At 40.7% G+C, this 17,127-nt stretch overlaps 1 protein-coding gene across 4 annotated transcripts in view; it reads left to right on the forward strand.

Annotated features, from left to right (window-relative positions):
* Positions 1 to 733: 733 nt before the first annotated feature.
* PEPD (peptidase D) overlaps positions 734 to 17,127 on the forward strand; it is a 139,305-nt gene continuing 122,911 nt past the window's right edge. The window contains exons 1-3 of one of the 4 annotated variants that reach the window (XM_048068809.2): positions 4,156 to 4,294; positions 9,322 to 9,505; positions 10,708 to 10,835. In XM_048068809.2, the coding sequence (XP_047924766.1) occupies positions 4,281 to 4,294; positions 9,322 to 9,505; positions 10,708 to 10,835 (326 nt within the window). In that variant the 5' untranslated portion in view covers positions 4,156 to 4,280. Of the gene's footprint in view, positions 944 to 4,155; positions 4,295 to 4,787; positions 4,835 to 9,321; positions 9,506 to 10,707; positions 10,836 to 17,127 lie in introns of those variants that run through there. The other 3 variants (XM_013176591.3, XM_067004197.1, XM_067004196.1) reach the window with 3 other exon arrangements.

Below are 17,127 nucleotides of genomic sequence, written 5' to 3' on the forward strand. Positions count from 1 at the left end.
CCTTTCTTGTCTTTTATAATAATTTAGTTCAAGCAGGCTTTGGGAAAATCACACTTTTATTTCAAGATCCCCAAAAAAATCAATACAGTAGTATACATTTAGTGCTTGAGGGAAAATCTACTCAACATTGTTTCATGATGAAAATGCCAAAGGCAGATGCTTTTCTTCAGTCTGTTACTTTGAAGGGACAAAGATTCAGTTACCCTTTTCATACAGGGTAACTGAAGCTATGAATGCACACATTGACACTGCTGAGACAATAAGGTGAACTCTAAGATTTATTCTGCCTGGACAGCAGAATAAAAACTTAAAATACACAGGAATGAAGAACAATTCACAGAAAAATGAAAAATCCTGGTACCAATTTATCAGTGCTGGTTTCAGAGTGGCAGATGCAGGAGTGCAGAGTGTGCAGAAGAAAGAGAGGAGCAGCGTGGAGTGCAAACTGCTCAGGAGCTGGGAGGAGACGCACAGCTGAGTCTCAGAGGTGAGGGAGAGGAAATTTTCCTAGTGATCCTTGGGGACTCTGCAGCTTTATGTAATTCAGAAAGATGCTGCCTGGACTCAGAGCAGAGCAGCTGTTCCTCCCCCATCACCTATGCAAGGAGACGATGGACCAGGGCATGCTCATGTTCAACTCTTTTTTTGCTTTGCTTTGTCTCATTCCGCAGATCTGAATTGTCCCTATTTAAGAAGTACATTGTTCTACTCAGTGTTTGAATAACAGTTGAAGAGAGAACCCCCACCATGCCTTTGATATGACTACCAGGCAGATTTACCTCAAAAATCTGGCCAGTGCTAAATCCAACTACATGTTCCAGTGTTGGAGCTCTTGTACACCCAAACTGCTACAATGGCAATTTTGAAGACACCAAAAATGCAAAATCAGGCCTTCAACTTGAGAGAGGATGATCTTTACCATGGAGGTAAATGCTATTGGGAGGTAAGTGTCAGTAATGGCTGAATCTTGTTATAGAGGGAAATGCTCTAAACTAGTCTCTAAGATATTAAGGTTGCATTATCTCAGTTGCAGAGTCGAATGCAGTGCAAAGAGAAAATCAGAATCACCTGTGTGTGCAATAAAGCTGGTTGTGCCTTCAGTTTGGCTGCCAGTATAATTTCTGTGGTTGGGATTTCAACTGGCTACCTGTATAGCCATCTTGCAAATGAGTTTAATTTGCATATATTGCAGGAATTTCACTCATTCAAGTCCTGAGACACAAGAACAGGATGTCTTAGGTAATAAACAACATAAAGTAGTGTTTTTTTGTTATTTTGTTTTTGTTTTTTCCCTTTGGAATGAAGAAATAGAGTCTTAGTTTCTTCTGAGATTTAATACAACGCAGGTAACTCTTCTAACTCTCATCAATTGTTTTTGGAAAGAGGTTAAAATGACAAGGGTAAGAGATGAGGAAATTAAAATAAACTGGAGTAAGAGACCCAGAAAACCTGTTTTAGAGAACAGATACTACAAGACAGGAGACCTTTTCTCTAAGGAGGGCAAGAATGTCAGAAGCCATTAATAACAGTATTTGGAAGAGTATACCGAAGATTTTTTTTCTCTATACTTGTGACAGGAAAAGAAAGAAAGGCAAAGTGAGCTTCCCTGCCTCCTCCCACTAACTCTGCTCAAGTCTAAGCAGAAAGCATCATCACTAGGGACTCAAAGCACTGCAATATTTTACTCCAGTTTACATTAAAAAACGTTTTCATTCTTTGAGTAAACAGGAGGAAGTCCCATGCAACTCAACAGCTTATCAATAAGAATGTCTAAAGAGGGTATTGGTCTGTTAATCTGGGCCCCCAAAAAGTATTTTTCTATTGTCAAATGAGCAGTCCAGGGAAGAAATTTCAGATTCTTGAATTATATATTTTGTAGCAAATGTGACCCTTGGGTAAAAAAATATAAAGAGCTTGAGGATGACTAGGTGACTTCCAGTTTTCTTAATATGTATGCTCCTCTCCAGACTTTCTGAAATCAGTCTTTCCCTTTGATTGCCCTTCAGCTTTCACACACCACTTCAGAACCAGCTGTGGAGCAGTTGCAGTTTTCTCCCCAAATTTGACCATCAAAAAGGCATTTAATTATGCACATTTCTTAATAATACTGCACAATTTTGTTATAACAAACATTAACTTCATCTGCAACCTTCATACTTCTTGACTTTTGTCAGCCTCTTCTTGCCGATAACTAGTGGTAGGACTAGAGGGAATGGCCTCAAGTTGCAGTTGTGTCTGAAAATGCTGAGGTAGTTTTGTAAGCGTCACCTCATGTATTATTTTCTTTTATAAGAAGCACCAGTTAAAACAATCAGTTTCCAGAGGTAAAAGCTGGAAATAGGACCTTTTAAAGGGATTGCTTGCTTTCACAAATGAGTTTACAGTTGCTCAAAAAATTAATTTATCATGCCATGGTGCTCTAATCCCTGCATGAGATGCTTTCTGCTTGCTTTTAGGAAGTGTTTTGAAGGTGTTTTGACTTGGATTTGAGGTGTTTAACAACAATCATCAGCATGGTCCACTGCAGCCAATACCAGTCCTTTGGTATTTGGTACACTGAGCTGACTTTTGCTTCTATCCACACCGATTTCTTCAGAACCTGAGTTGGTTTGTTCTTGCTTCAACAAGGAACCAACAATTCATGTGCTAGAGCCAATGCTAGGGCTGATACATGGTCAATAACTGCCGTGCACAGCAAAAGAAAATACTCAGAAGCATAAACTACTGGATAAAGAACGAGAGAGAAGAGTTCTGCTGTGCGACCTGAATACTTTCCATAGCTGGACTGTGCCTCAGTAAAATAGTGATAAGTACTAGTCTGAGCTGGCAGCTTCTCTTGCATACCGCTGCCCTTCACTCTTTGCAAGGAGAAACACAATTTTGAGTTATCGCTCTACTGCTGATGAGCAATGCCTTTTCACTATAGGTCTGACATTGATATCAGAAGAAAGTATTGTGATACAGCAAAGTATTTGGGTAAAGCACTTTGGAAGGACTGTTTCCACGCCAAGTGCTTCGCAAAGAGACAGAAGAGCAGAGCCTGACTAGGCAGCCATGCTGCTGCAGAGCCAGGCTGGTGTTGGAGAAGTGCTGCTAATCTTTGTGAACATTGGGCATGATTTGGTCAATAATACATTCAGCATTGCAATACTACCTTGGCATCCACAGATACGGATCCATTTTATAGATGCACAGTGAAATGGCAGGGAAGGAGGTGATAGTGATGGATTTCTTCCCGTGCAGAGACATAGTCCAGCACAGATCCAAGTGCTGCTGCTATATGGGGTCCTGCTCAGATGAGCAGGTACTCAGGGCCATGTCCACTGCCAGTGCTGGGACTCACTCCAACCAATAGCTGTACCTAAGCAAAATAGGTTTGGGACTAACTCTACACAGATAATAAATGAAACTTCTCACCTATTTTGACACTGAATATGAAAAATATGTAAAATAGTATGTGAGTGTCTTTTTCTATTAATATGAAAAAAATGAAACAGCTAATTTGAAGAAAAGTAAACGAATCACACTGTGTTAAGGGATTCAGGAATGTCACAGTTCTTCACGTGATCACTAGTCAGCAATTGTTTATTATAGAATCACAGAATCGTTAAGGTTGGAAAAGACCTTCAAGATCATCCGGTCCAACCATCACCCTACTACCAATGCGTACTGGGTCTGGCTGGGATGGAGTCAACTTTCCCTGCAGCAGCCCATACACCACCGAACCATGTCCGTAAGCACCACGTCCAACCTTTCCTTGAACACCCCCAGTGACAGTGATGCCACCACCTGCTGGGCAACCCGTCCCAATGCCTGACTGCTCTTTCTGAGAAGAAATGTCTCCTCATTTCTAACCTAGACTTCCCCTGCCACAACTTGAGGCCATTCCCTCTAGTCCTATTGCTAGTTATGTGTGAGAAGAGGCCGACCCTCAGCTCCCCACAGCTGACTTGTAGGTAGCTGCAGAGAGCAATGAGGTCTCCCCTGAGCCTCCTCTTCTCCAGACCAAACACCCCCAGTTCCCTCAGCCGCTCCTCACAGGACTTGTGCTCCAGGCAGCAGCACCCTGAGACTAGAGAGGACCGTACCACCTGCATTTTTTTATTTTTTTAATATTTGTTTTTCCAGTTTCTGTCACTCCACAGCGCCTCGCTCCCCTTCACGCTCCCTCCGACCCCGTCCCTCCCCGGCTCCCCGTTCCCCGCCCCTGCGCCGAGCAGCCCGCCCGGCCTGCGGCCCGGCCCCGCCGCCACGTGACGGGCGGAGGGCGGCGAGGCAACATGGCCGCGGCGGGGTAAGCTCCGCTCCGCTCCGCGGCCGCGGTACCGGCGCCAAGCCTCGGCCGCCCGCCCGCACCCCCTGTGGTGGCCCGGCCCTGCCGGGGCGAGGGCGGCGGGGAGGAGCCGCGGGGGGGCCCTGGGGGTCGGGGGTGGCGGCGGGATGATGGTGGAGATGGCGGCGGCGGCTCCGGGCGGCTCGCGGTGCAGCCTGTCGCCTGTCGCGACAGCCCTGGGTGACAGCAGCCCGTGTGTTGCGGCAGAGCCGTCGGGGGTGCCGCGGGTCGCGGCGGTGCCCGGTCCTTGCTGGCTGCACTCATAGAGCCTCCCTGCCCCGTCTGTTGGGAGGTGATGCAGGCGGGCAGGCACAGGCTGGTAGCACAAGGGCTCGATTCTTTTTTTTTACGGCCGAACTCTGCCGTTTTTCCAGTGCTTGGAGAGTTTGTGACAGGTCCTAGCGCTGACATTCCTTGCCAGGTCCAGCTGATAGCGAAGCTACGCCACAAGTGAAGGAGCGGATAGGATATGGGACGGGACAGCGACTTAAAACTGCTGAGGTAGTTACAAGAAGTGCTTAGCTGGCAGTGAGGGACACGTCCAGTTTGTGCCATAAAGGCAGCAGTTGCTTTCACTGTTTCCCTTGCATAGCATAGTTGCTAGTGCTGCTGTTAGTGTAGGCCTCTTGATGTGCTGTGGAAACAGCATCAAAAATTGGCTAGAACTCAAGCTGATGGTGATGATTCTGTCTGTTGCTCAAAACAAATAAATAAGGCCCAGCTAACAGATAACTTCTGGAAGAATAGTTTCAGAGTTTCTTAGCTTTATTAAAATCTGGATCCTGTCTTCATGGCCTTGGTAGAACAGATGTGACAGACCAGAAATTTTCTTCTGAAAACCAGAGGTGCTCAAAAACAGACATAAAATGGAATTCCTGGTTGTTACATCAAAACAAAACCAAACATTAGATGGATCATACCATAACAAAGTATCTCTCTGAAAATATAAAAATTCTGAAATAAACCTTGAAAATGGACATTTCCAAGCGCAAGAAAAATATCCTTTAAAGAAACAGATGCAGTTTAATGTTCTTAGGTACACTTTACTTTGAGTATGGTAAAATAAAAGAACTCTTGTGTGGGCTTAGGCCTAAATGATCATAAAAATTGTATGTGACAGGCAGCAGGGAAACTGCCAGCTGCTGTGGGAGGCCTTTCCAGACTGAGTAATGGCCGAGTTCTGGTACCAGGGTAGTAAAATGAGGAAGCTGAACTTCAAGTGTCCTCTCCTGGTCTTGCAAGTAGCCATTTCTAACACTGACTATTGCTTATTTGCGGAAGTTTGCATAGGTTCAAAGATGTATGTGCCACAAAGCAGTGCTTACTTTAAATACTCTTCATTACAAATTATCATATATATAGTTCTGTGTTACAGTTCTGAGTTGAGTTTGTGGCTGTAGACTCCAGGCTCCCTGTGCTAATGGAAGAATCAGACCTCAAAGGAGCAGCCAGGGTATCGGAGCTAGCCAAGTTCTGGTATTTTTATGTCTTGTGTGATGTAAAGTAGGTGAGTGATCAGAGATCACAGACCAAAACTGAATGCTTCCAGTTCCTTCTTGAGAAGGAACTTTGTGATAGTATTGTTAGGTGGCGAATTCACAGAGAGCTTTGTGTTGATCCAATTGTGTGTGTATTTCCAGGATTGATACACGTTAGGCAGTCATATACGTGCACCCACTCAATTTACTGTATGTGACATTGCAGTGAATTATATTTGAAACTGAAGTGCTAAATAATTATCATGGCTATACTGCATAGACACAGCATTTTGAAATGGCTGGACTGGAAGAAATAGAGAAAAAAAGAATAGGCTGGTAGTAACCTACTTACCTGTTGTGTATGGCTTGCCAATAGAGCAATGGTCACAACCGAGGGTGGTTACACAGCCAGTCCCGTGTTTGAAGACATTTACTGTGATCTTGACTAGTGAGAGAGTTCTCTTTCCAAATCACTGCTGGCAATAGAAAAGCAGGTATGTAGCTGTGCTCTTTTTCTTTAGACTTAAACACCTGTGTAGGTGCTAGTGTCTGACAAAACTCTCTGCATAAATTGTGGAAAGCTGGTGCTAGGGCCACGCGTACAGAATGAGTCAACCTCTGCAGGCAGAGCAAAGCAGCACACCTTTGGGTGTCTTACTGTGGTGTTATTCCACCCGTTTAGTGAGGTTGCCATTGGTTTGGTGTCCAAGTGGATGCAGGAAGGAAGACTTGGAGGAAGCAAACGTCTTAGTCTGTTCTTCCCTGAAAGCCACATGCTTTTCTCTACAGATTCTCACTTGTGAAAGTAGACCTGTTGCCTGGCAAGTCTGTACAATCCAAGGCTTTAATTCACATATGAGCAGAGAACCCCAGCTGCTAAGCAGTATTTGCAAGGATGTTCAGCCCAGCCCTCCTGTGTCCTTCAAACCTTGCTGTGGGATCTGACACATGCAGCAATTGTGATTGTTACTGCAACCTTAAGATAGAGACCAAGGCCGTGCCTGTGACAAAACTGTGCAAATCTAAAACAACTGTATACAATCAAATGATTAACGTTGTGGCATCAAACTTAAGCAGGGAGAGTAGGATCTGGTATATACATACAAGGAAAACTCCCTTTTTTGCCATGGGGTTAGCTAAAATGTGCAGAAGAGCGATAATTTTACATCGTAAAGCATTTCAGCCTGAGTGTTAAGATCACACTAAAAGATAGTTTTGAAGTGGTTCAGGGAGACTACGAGTAAGAATTCCTGCCTGACATTATTTCTCCTTTAGTCTCATTTTGGTTGTTGAAGGTTTTAAGTGCAGTAAAAGCATTAACAGTAAACTTATCAGAGATGAAAATGCGTGTGTGTAGCAGTGTCGTATCAGCTCTGGGTTGTAGGCGTACGCCTAGCGGAGGAGGGAGGTCAGAGCCTGTTTTTTTTCCAGAGCAAAAAAACCTGTGAAGACAGTAAAATTACAGTGGAAGTGTCTTTTGTTCTGTCTTCTGAAGCAAAACATAAAAAAGATTGTGCTATAACCTCCGCCCTTTTTTTGGTTTTATTTTCTTATTAGCAGATAAAAAGATCTGAGAGTAACCTATGGCATAAGGGTATCAGATTATGTTCTCTCATTCCTTTTATATTTGCAGTAAGGTGAGCATCTGATTTCCAGTCCCCTGCATGGAGATACTCCAGGGGATGAGCTTGCTTGGATAACAGTTTTCAACATCTTCTGCAGTGCCAAGTTGCTGAGCCACCGCTTTGCACCTGAAAAGTCTTGCCCTTAATTTGTTTAAGGTGTACTATCTGATTTTAAATTTTCAGTAGTTTTTGCTAGGATTGTTTGAACTCGCTTCATTCTTCCAAGAGGCCAGGGTATTCCAAAATGAAAGCTTATGCTGTGCTTCCATGCTATGCTAATGTGCCTCAATAGGTAGTCTGCAGCCCTTGTAATTATCGCCTGCCATGTTGCTGGGTTATCAGGTGTGTGGGGGAAGTAATAAAAATAAATACATTTGGGTTTTGTGCACCATCAGCTGAACTCCTAGGCAGACAGTTTGAAAATTGGATTAGTAAGAGCAATCTTTCACCTTCTAAAATTACTTACACTGTTATATAAAGTAGTTATAAACAAGTAAAATAAAATATTTTATTAGCTCTTTTATGCTGTGTCTGCAGTATGAAATTATAAGGTTTACATTTCTGATGCTGATAAAGCCTTTCAGGAGATTATTTCATGCAGCTATAAATCAAAGGTTACTTTTCAGATTGCCTCTGAAAACTATATAGTAATTAAGGTATGGAGCTCTGCATCTCTAAGGTTAAGTCCGGTCTGTCATTTTAGCACACTAACAGTTTAATTGTAGCTTTCTATCATCTCATCCAGAAGCATTATCTGATAAAAAAACGACTGTCCAGCCATTCAGAAGAATGTCTTCAATAAACTGAGAGAAGCAGAGATGGAGGAGCAAATTGGACTTAAAGCATAGGTTTTATTGATAAAATAGTGTTCATCTGTAACACTGAAGCTTCAAAGTACAACTCTGTTATGTTAAACATGAAGGAAGGGAAAAAAAAAAGGGAATACTCTTAGATTTTCTCCTTGTCCAATTAAAAAAAACATCCTGCACCAAGCCCTAGGCTGCTCCTATAGTTAAGCTACAAAATGTGCAAGTGTGGACCTATAACAAACGTGAATGAATCAGTAATATATTTTTGTAGTATTTTAAACACCTTAGTTACTTAATAAACCTTTTATTTTAAAAACAAGCTGTTTACCTTTAAACTACGTTCTCCAGACAGCCTCTGTTGAGTACAATCTTAGAGGAACTTCGTAGGCTCTGGGCCCAGGTTGTGCTGCCAGAGCGAGGTAGTGCTGTACGGCAGGAGGTCGCTGATACCTGGGGCATGCTCCCATTGGACGTATGTATGAGCTCACTCGCTCACTGAAGCTGCTTCTGTGCGTGCAAGAGTAAACGTATGTACAGATACAGCACATTCACAGATACTGCGCGAGCGTGGGGAACTCACCCCATGCCTGCTGACTGCTATCTTCTCTCTGAGGTCCCTGTGTCAGCTACTCCAGCGCTTGCTTCCCAGAGGGCCTTGATGAAGTTTTGCCAGACAGTGTAGCCTTTCACTTCAGTTTTCAGTAATGCAGAACTCACTTTCTTCCCTCTTGTTTTGCCTTTATTCAGCAGAATTAGGCTGTCACTGCTGTCTGCGTCTACTTTTCATGTTACTTTACATAGAGAAAGGTAATGTGATATGCTGTGGGCCATAGCTCCAGCCAGTTGTATCCGCTGTTGCCATCTTTTTCCTTTGGTACTAGTGTGAGCAATGTCTAATTGTAGCCAGAGAGCACTGGTTGTATGCAGCATCTCTTCCCCTGGAGTGATAAGTGTCTTGTTTGTTGAGTTGCATTAAACTTACTTTTTTCTACTAAAGTAACAAGCACTGTGTGTCTGAATTGTGCCACCCACTGTCTGTCTTCCATTAACTGCCAATTAAAAAAAATCTCTTCTAGACCTTCTTTTTGGCTGGGGAATGAGACCCTGAAAGTGCCTGTAGCACTCTTTGCCTTGAATAGAAGACGGCTGTGTGATCGCCTGAGACAGAATAAGGATGTCCAGAAGAACTCAATTGTTCTGCTGCAGGGTGGAGAAGAAACCCAGAGATATTGCACTGATACTGGTATCGTGTTTCGCCAGGTAAGGGTTGAATCAGAGCTTCAAATCAAATTAAGTAACCACCTCTAACTGCATGAATTTTTAAACCATTTTTAATTATTCTTCCTTTATCTCAGATGTGTCTGTTGCTTTGCTTCACTGAAATAAATTGATTTCTTTGTTACATCATTGCCTCTTCAGCTCTGGTTACTCTTATTCTATCAGTGCTTTCCTGTGTGGGCTCATGTGGCTTAAAGGGCCTAAACCAGTTCTTACCAATTGTTTAACAACAACATTTAACAAAATGAACATCATCATTTAACATAATATTAAAGGCAGCAACTGAATATGTCATATTTTTTTCAGTCTTGATTGTCACCAAAAAAAAAACCTTCTTTCTGTAATGAAACATGTTACAATGACCTAAACCAAATTAATTCATAGAAAAGTGTATTTAAAGTATATTCACTGTTTATAGATAGTGTATTCCACATACCAGGATGTATCTCAGAATTTACAATGTCTTCTCAGATTAGACACTTCCTTAAATACTCACATGTTCTCCTGTCACAGAGAGGACTTAATGACTTGTTAATGTCATGATGAACACATTATTAGTACAAATTCATTTTGTTTTATGAATTTAATTGAGCAGTTTTACATTTTGAAGAAACAAAACCAATAAATTCCTGTCTAGATAGTGTGCATCTTGATGTAGTTATTGGTCTGCGTTTAGAGATGAATGTTTCAGGGTATCAGAGTGAATGCCTGTCCTTACCAATATTCATCTTTGTATTTTTTGGTATTTTGTTGTTTGCATGTTTGTTTTTAAAATAACTCTTGGCTAAGAGCTGTTGAAGCTTCCTTTTTCTCTCTGGGAGACCGAGTCTTCACTTCAGGACCAACCCAGTGAATCTGCACTCTACTTTTGCCTTGTCTCATGTGACATGATTATTTCTTCCTGATACTACATTCCCTAATTCTAGACTGGAAGAATGTGTATTATTATGCTGAGTTGACTGTTTTTTATTTCTTATAGTAGCTTATTATCTCTGGTTATTTCCAGTTGCCAGCAGAAGAATTTATTAAAACCTAACACTAATCAGTCTGAAAAGCTTTAAACCTAAACCACTTCCTTTACTTCCCGAAACAAAATAGATCTCTTTCAGTATGTAGTGTAGTGTATTTTTAGAGTTGGTAGAAATGAGGGTTTACTTTTAAGAATATATTTTGTCTTAACCTAGGAATCTTACTTTCACTGGACTTTTGGAGTAACTGAAGCAGGCTGCTTTGGAGCAGTAGATGTTGATACTGGAAGATCCATGATTTTTGTTCCACAACTCCCTGAAAGTTATGCAGTTTGGATGGGAAAGTAAGACATATCTTTTAACTGTGTTAAGATGTATCTGGGTATTTAATGCAATTGTCTGAAAAGCTGAAATATTACCTGATTTTAATCAGATGCCTCCAAATCATTTGGTGTGAACTGTAGTGATATGTCTATGCAGTGATGCAAAATGTGATCAGTTGGTATTGATCAGGTGACATCAAATGATCCACCACCATTCTGGAGAGAATACGTGTCCAATTGAAACCTATGAATCTCCTGGTATCCATGAAAGGAAGCTGAACAATAAAGAAAAGTAGAAATCTTCTGTTAAATCAGAACAAGCTATTTAGTAGACTTTTTCAAGCTGCTTTACCAGGTTGCAGCCTTCTCAGCTAATGAGACTTTTTGAGTGGGAAGAGGTAGTTTAGCCTTTGATACTTTATTTTTTTTAAAAGAACCATCTGACTGGGGAATGTGATTTTAATTCTGTTCTGTGAGTATGCTATAAACATCTCTTTTTCTATCCACATAGGTAGTAAATATTGCTCAGTGCTATAGTAGTGAAGGGATTAATTTATTTATGTGCACGTTTCCTTTTTCAATCTTAATAGTATTTATACTGTTCAACAAGCTGTAAATTTTTTTTGGTGTCCACATGGTCTCAGAATATTGGATTACTTCTAATTTAATATTTTAAGCCCAGGTTGCTTAGTTTCTAATTGAAGCTATCACTTATATTTTAATGCTAATTTTGGGAAAAGGAAAACAATTGCAACCAATCCCATATGCTGAACTGTTAGACCATATGGTAGGGCATGGCTGCTGCCTTCTCAGAGCGTTTATATGAATATCACTCCCTTAGACCTGTCTTGGAACTTAAATTGTTTATGATCACTTTAAAATGCAAATACTGCTCTCTGAAATACTTCAGCTGAGTGCTGCACCTGTATGGGAGGGTAGCTGCTGTTTAACTCCCATATGTCCTGTAAACTCTGTTCCCTAGTGGAGGTTGTTCGCGTTTACAGACAAAGCTTTTCCTCCTCCTAGGTTCTTTTCTGCTAGTTCAAATCATCTGTTTCATACCCATGCAGATCATACCTAATCTGGAAAGTCTTTATAATATTACTGAAATTCCACTGTGTCATTTTATATTTTTAAACAAAATGGTGTTGTTTATATATGGTAGCCTTTTTGATTTGTTGTGCAACACTCATTATTGGTTCATTTACAGAATTACAGGTCTGGGTAAAAATGGTTTATTGCCATTGTGTCTTTTCTTGTGGAATATAATGAAGCAATTGCCTTTATTGCAGTGTCTTTGTTTTCTAAATTCTCCTCCTTACCCTTCCTGCATCCCTCTGTTTGGATCTTGTTTTCTTTTCTGTCAGCCCTGGCCATGTACTTCTCCTGCTTGTCAGAAGGATAGAGGAATAACTCATTTGTGAGGCAGCAGCAGTTCTGCTTCATAAGTTAGTTGGCGGGGGGTACTGCACACAGCTAGGGATTGTGTTCCTTCCCAAAAGAGTCAATTTTAAGTCAAAAGTAGCACTGAAAGAAAAACAATTTGCTTTCCATCCTCTGTTTACCTACTATAGTTTGCCTTGGAAGTGCATTTTTCTGTGCATGTGGAAGGTATGATCTGCCCATCAAAGAAACGTTCGTTTGACATTGATGAAGCACAGATCTATGCAATCCCTTGTATGATATTTGCAAGGTTGGTATTTTAGTGAGGTCTATAGCTGGTCTTCTAGTTCATAGTACAGCATGAGGTTGATTTGTCTGCTATTTATATTGCCCTCTATTTAAGACAGATGTGGGAATCTGCTACTTGAGTTAGTCAGAAATATGCAGATTCTGTTAAAATAAGTGCAGAAGGCTCTTTTCTCCTACTGTATTACTAAAAGTCCTGTGTAATGTTCCGGCGTGCTTCCACTTTTGAAGGACGTACCTTTGGGCTCCATCAAAGACATCACTTAGGTAATATGGCAGTCAGAAAGGTTAACCTTTTTGCCATTAAATAGTGCAAAAGTGGGACTACTTTGCTTCTTTCAAATTGCAGTGTTAGGTTGGCCAAAACTAGTGAAGTGCCAGTGAGAGCATTTGGTTGGAGATGAATAGGCTATTAGTTTACAACAGAGACCACGAACACTAGAATTATTTTTAACTTGCCAGTTGCACTTGCTTCTGTAAGTAAGGGGTGATTTTGCATGCTGATGAGAGTAGGAGCTCTTACCAGCTCACCTGATGGTGAACACAGAGAAGAGGACTGCACCATCCTGGGCTGCTATCTGCCAGTATCCTGTAGTACCGGTGGTGATGGGAACTAGCACTTGTTTGGGAATGTTACTCATCTTGTAGGACTTCTGTCCGTATGTGTATGCTCTAAAAATTTGTAAATAGCTGTAGAGCTATTTTTAGAAGTCCTTCAAGCTAAAAATAACCTCTGCAGATTTAAAAGGGAGGAGAGATTTAACTAAACTCACAATTTAGACAATGAATGTTCTCAAAAAAAAAAAAAAAAGGCAGCCCCTTAAAAAAAAAACAGGGAATTGCAGAATTGTTATGAGGATATTTGTTTGACTGGTGGTCCTACTTCCATGTTGAGAAGGAACAACACTCAGTCTGTTTTTAAATTTTCTCCAGCCAACAACTAAAAGAACCATTTTGCACATTTGATTTTTTTTTAACTCTACCCACTACCCCTCCAGTTATTTGTAAGGCAGAAACAAAGACTTTCATGAGATGGCTCAGAGGATAAGCTTTTGCTCTTCTGAATTTTTTTTTTCTATTCTTACTTTTGGAGGAAGAGTTTAAGAAATGAATATGATAATAGAAAATTGTAAAGGCTTCAGAAGCGTAACTGTGTTATGAATGCCCCTCTTTTCCTGCACAGTCTCACCTAGTCAAGTTTGTGGTGCAAAGCTGTTAGCAATTGTTTTTATTCCTAGGAAGCATTAAGCTGGTATGACTGTATGTCTTGCACAGAGACTTCAATTTCACTAATTATTGCTGCACCTGCCATTTACCTCCTTAATTATAAATGACAGAACTAGTCAGTGTGCTGATTAAAGATATTTTATAAAGTAAAACATACTGTACAGCAGCTGCTTTATGTGGAGTGGATGCCAAAATAACTTAATTGCCTTGCCCCATAAAGAATGTTTTTAATGGAAAACAAAAATATTTAACACTTTCATTCTCTAACTTTAGAAATACATATTAAATGAGCAATATTTATAAGCAGTTTCCTTTGTTTTCTTTCAAGCCCTGATGGCTAATTGGTAAGTGTAACAACATTAACGTTGCATCTGATGTAAGTAATATTTTCCCATGAAGCTGATTGGAAGCTATCTGTATTGGTGAAGTATAACCTTGGTGTGGCACTTTGGAGCTACAGTAAAGCACAATGAAATGCCTTACAAATGTGAAGATTTCTCAGTGACCTAATGAGGAAGCTTCTCAAATATTGTCAACATTTTCAAAGTAGATTATAACTAAAAACAAACCTTGGTTTTGGTGATTAAACTTGTCAGATTTCAGCAAAGCTATCAAATTGTACTGCCCTTTGAAAATGGTGCAAAATTATGTATATACTTTTTCCCAAGAATTTATGTAAAAAAAGTTTTAAGGCTCCATGTGTCAATTTTTTCCTATAGACTATATGTGGTCATGAAAATTAGAAGCTTAGATGCAAAGAAGTCACTTTCTCTTTCTCCTTTATGAGGATAGGTGAATTTTTGTGGCATTTGTATTTTGAATAACTGAGCGTTAAGTTTATGTACAGCATGGTATGCTTATCCAGCTGCGTCATGGCAGCTGAGGCTGGTGCATTGATTGGCCCAAGGTTTGGCTTCAAGAAAGCAAGGTCTGTACTAAGCCCGCTCTCAGCAAGCTGAGATTTGAGACAACCCCTGACAGGTAGAGGGGTGTATGTGGGTGCTGTAGGGGACAAACTGTAAATCACCTTAATCATTCTTGACGCAGATTTTGCAGGAATGAAGGACACTCTCTAGAAGTTTTAATGATGCTGTACTTGTAGGCCCCTTTCTCTGTAAGGTGCTCTGGAGCTGTGTATCCAGGTAATATACTCTTAGGAGGGTCTTAATTTTACCTTCTGAACTATCTGGCATGTCATCCCCTGATACTTTGTCTGGCAGTTTTTCCTTTAAGGTAAAATATACTTGATGTTTTCCTTTGCCATGTGTATCAGTTCAGTCCTTTCCCAACATTTATCCTGTTCCCTTACCCACTGAATTTTTATTTTGTTGTTCAAAAAAATAATAAAATTTGTTTTTTAATCACTTTAGGTCATCTTATTACTGTTTTGTACCAACTAGCAATTGCAATTTATCTGCAAAGTTTGTTACCACCTGCAAATACCATCTGTGGATCTCATGAACATATTCAGTCCTGCTTCTGCTTCTGAATACCATCAGAACTAATTTCAGTCTTTGCAGTATCCCACTAATCAAGACTTGCAGTCTGTTGCTGTTTATCACTTTAACTTCTGAGAACATCGGTCTAAATTGATACAGCACTTCTCAGTGTGGTAGCTGGAGGGTTTCCCAGCCCTTGAAAAGCTCATCTTTTTATTTATTTTTTATTTTCTGCTTTAGGTCTTTCAAGTCCAGGTCACATCATAGTGTTCATGCCCAAGCCAATTTGAGTTGATTTTGGAGAGTAAGATTCTTCAGAGAGATATCTATCAAATATTTTACTATTATTCTGGTAGTACATCTGTTGCTTTACCCTTCATTCAGTCCTTTTGAAACTCTGTCCAGTAAAGCTCGTTGCTTTTGATTGACGAGAATGATTTGTGTAATTCCCCATGCTGCATCTTTTCCAAGATTCTGTTTCTCTCCATGGTATGGTGATTCCTGTTTCTTGTTTTCTATTCATTTATTATGGTATTACTCTGTGGATAAAAAAAATACTTCTGTAGACTAATTACTGTCTGAATTGTGCTTGCCACTTCACTGATGATTATTTTTCTCTAAATAGTGCTGCTCTAGTGCTCTGACTTCTCAAATTATCACTTTAGTTGTCTCAGTGTTGCAGTTGCCCACAAGCTTCGTTAATCCAGGACAAATGTGTACTGTTCCTATCATGTTTACTTCAGTGATTATTTGTATAAATCTTTGCTTTTTAGATGCTTAACTTTCTTTGTGTTTCTTGCTGACAACATTAAAAAAAAAATAAGTCATATCAGTCCATTGATTTGCAGTCACACCAGCATGCACCTTTGACTGGATGCACAATTTGGCAACTCAGGCAGTGTTGAAGTGCTTTTTTGTCCTCTGCTCTTTTTCATTTAGGTGTGTTGAGAAATAGAATGGACCCGAAGTAAATCTGCTTAATAATGCTGCACCAGAGTTTTTAGATGTGGCTTTAAACCACAGCATGAGGAAAGTTAAATCTTGCCTGTGCACGTTTCATGCCTGTGGTAAGAGGGGAAATGTTGGTAACCCACACCAGGCATTTCTTATTTTATACTTTATTTAATGCGCTAGCAGGAGTATTGAGTTCAGTGGTATAAATTCCTGATAACATTTTGAAATATCAGAGAATCCAAGTTTTCTTTGATCAGGCATGCCATCTGTTTTTCCTCCAAGGATTCAGATGCTGCTGGTAGGAAAGCAAGCTGCAGCAAAAGCAATGCCTGTGGGGATTTTCCAGCAGTGCTCCAACAAGGCTCTGCACCTCCGCTCTGTCTTCTGCTGCGCAGCTGCCTGGTTGGAGTGCAAAGCTCTTTGCTTCTCGTGGGCCAGGATTCGAGGAGGCACTGCAGGATGCAAAAAACCCTCAAGTGAAGTATCTACAGCGCGGCCTCTGTTCTTGCACTTGTAAAATTGCGTTCTCAGCTGTTGCTGTTAACTGTTTTCTTTAGGTTTTGTGTTTGCTAGGACCTTTGCTGTGTCTGCCCCAGCACACTCACTTTCAGTGTTTGAGGCAGGACTCTGGAAGAGTATTGTCTGCATTGTGCTATGTCAGGAGAAACGTACAAAGGGGAAAAAAACAAGTGTTTTGTAAAGTAGGGTAGGGAAAAGTGTAATGAATATTAATGCATCTTAAGAGCTAAATGTGGGTGAAAAACAGACAGGCTGTGTTATACTTGCTGTGTACCCCTTTGCCTGTGTACGTGCTGGAGCTCTTCTCCTCGACCCTGCTCCTAGGAGATGCCAGGTGCTTTTTTGTCTTAGGGTGGTGTGATGCAGTGGATCGGAGACTGTTTGCATGGATAGGTTCTTTGTGTCCTATGAGTTGTTTTGGCAAATTCCTTTAATTTCTCTGTGGTTTTCCTTCCTTTACAAGTTAGAGGAGAGGAATATTGTCA

Source organism: Anser cygnoides, chromosome 12 (genome assembly GCF_040182565.1).
Source record: "Anser cygnoides isolate HZ-2024a breed goose chromosome 12, Taihu_goose_T2T_genome, whole genome shotgun sequence".
In the NCBI taxonomy this organism is placed as follows: domain Eukaryota; kingdom Metazoa; phylum Chordata; class Aves; order Anseriformes; family Anatidae; genus Anser; species Anser cygnoides.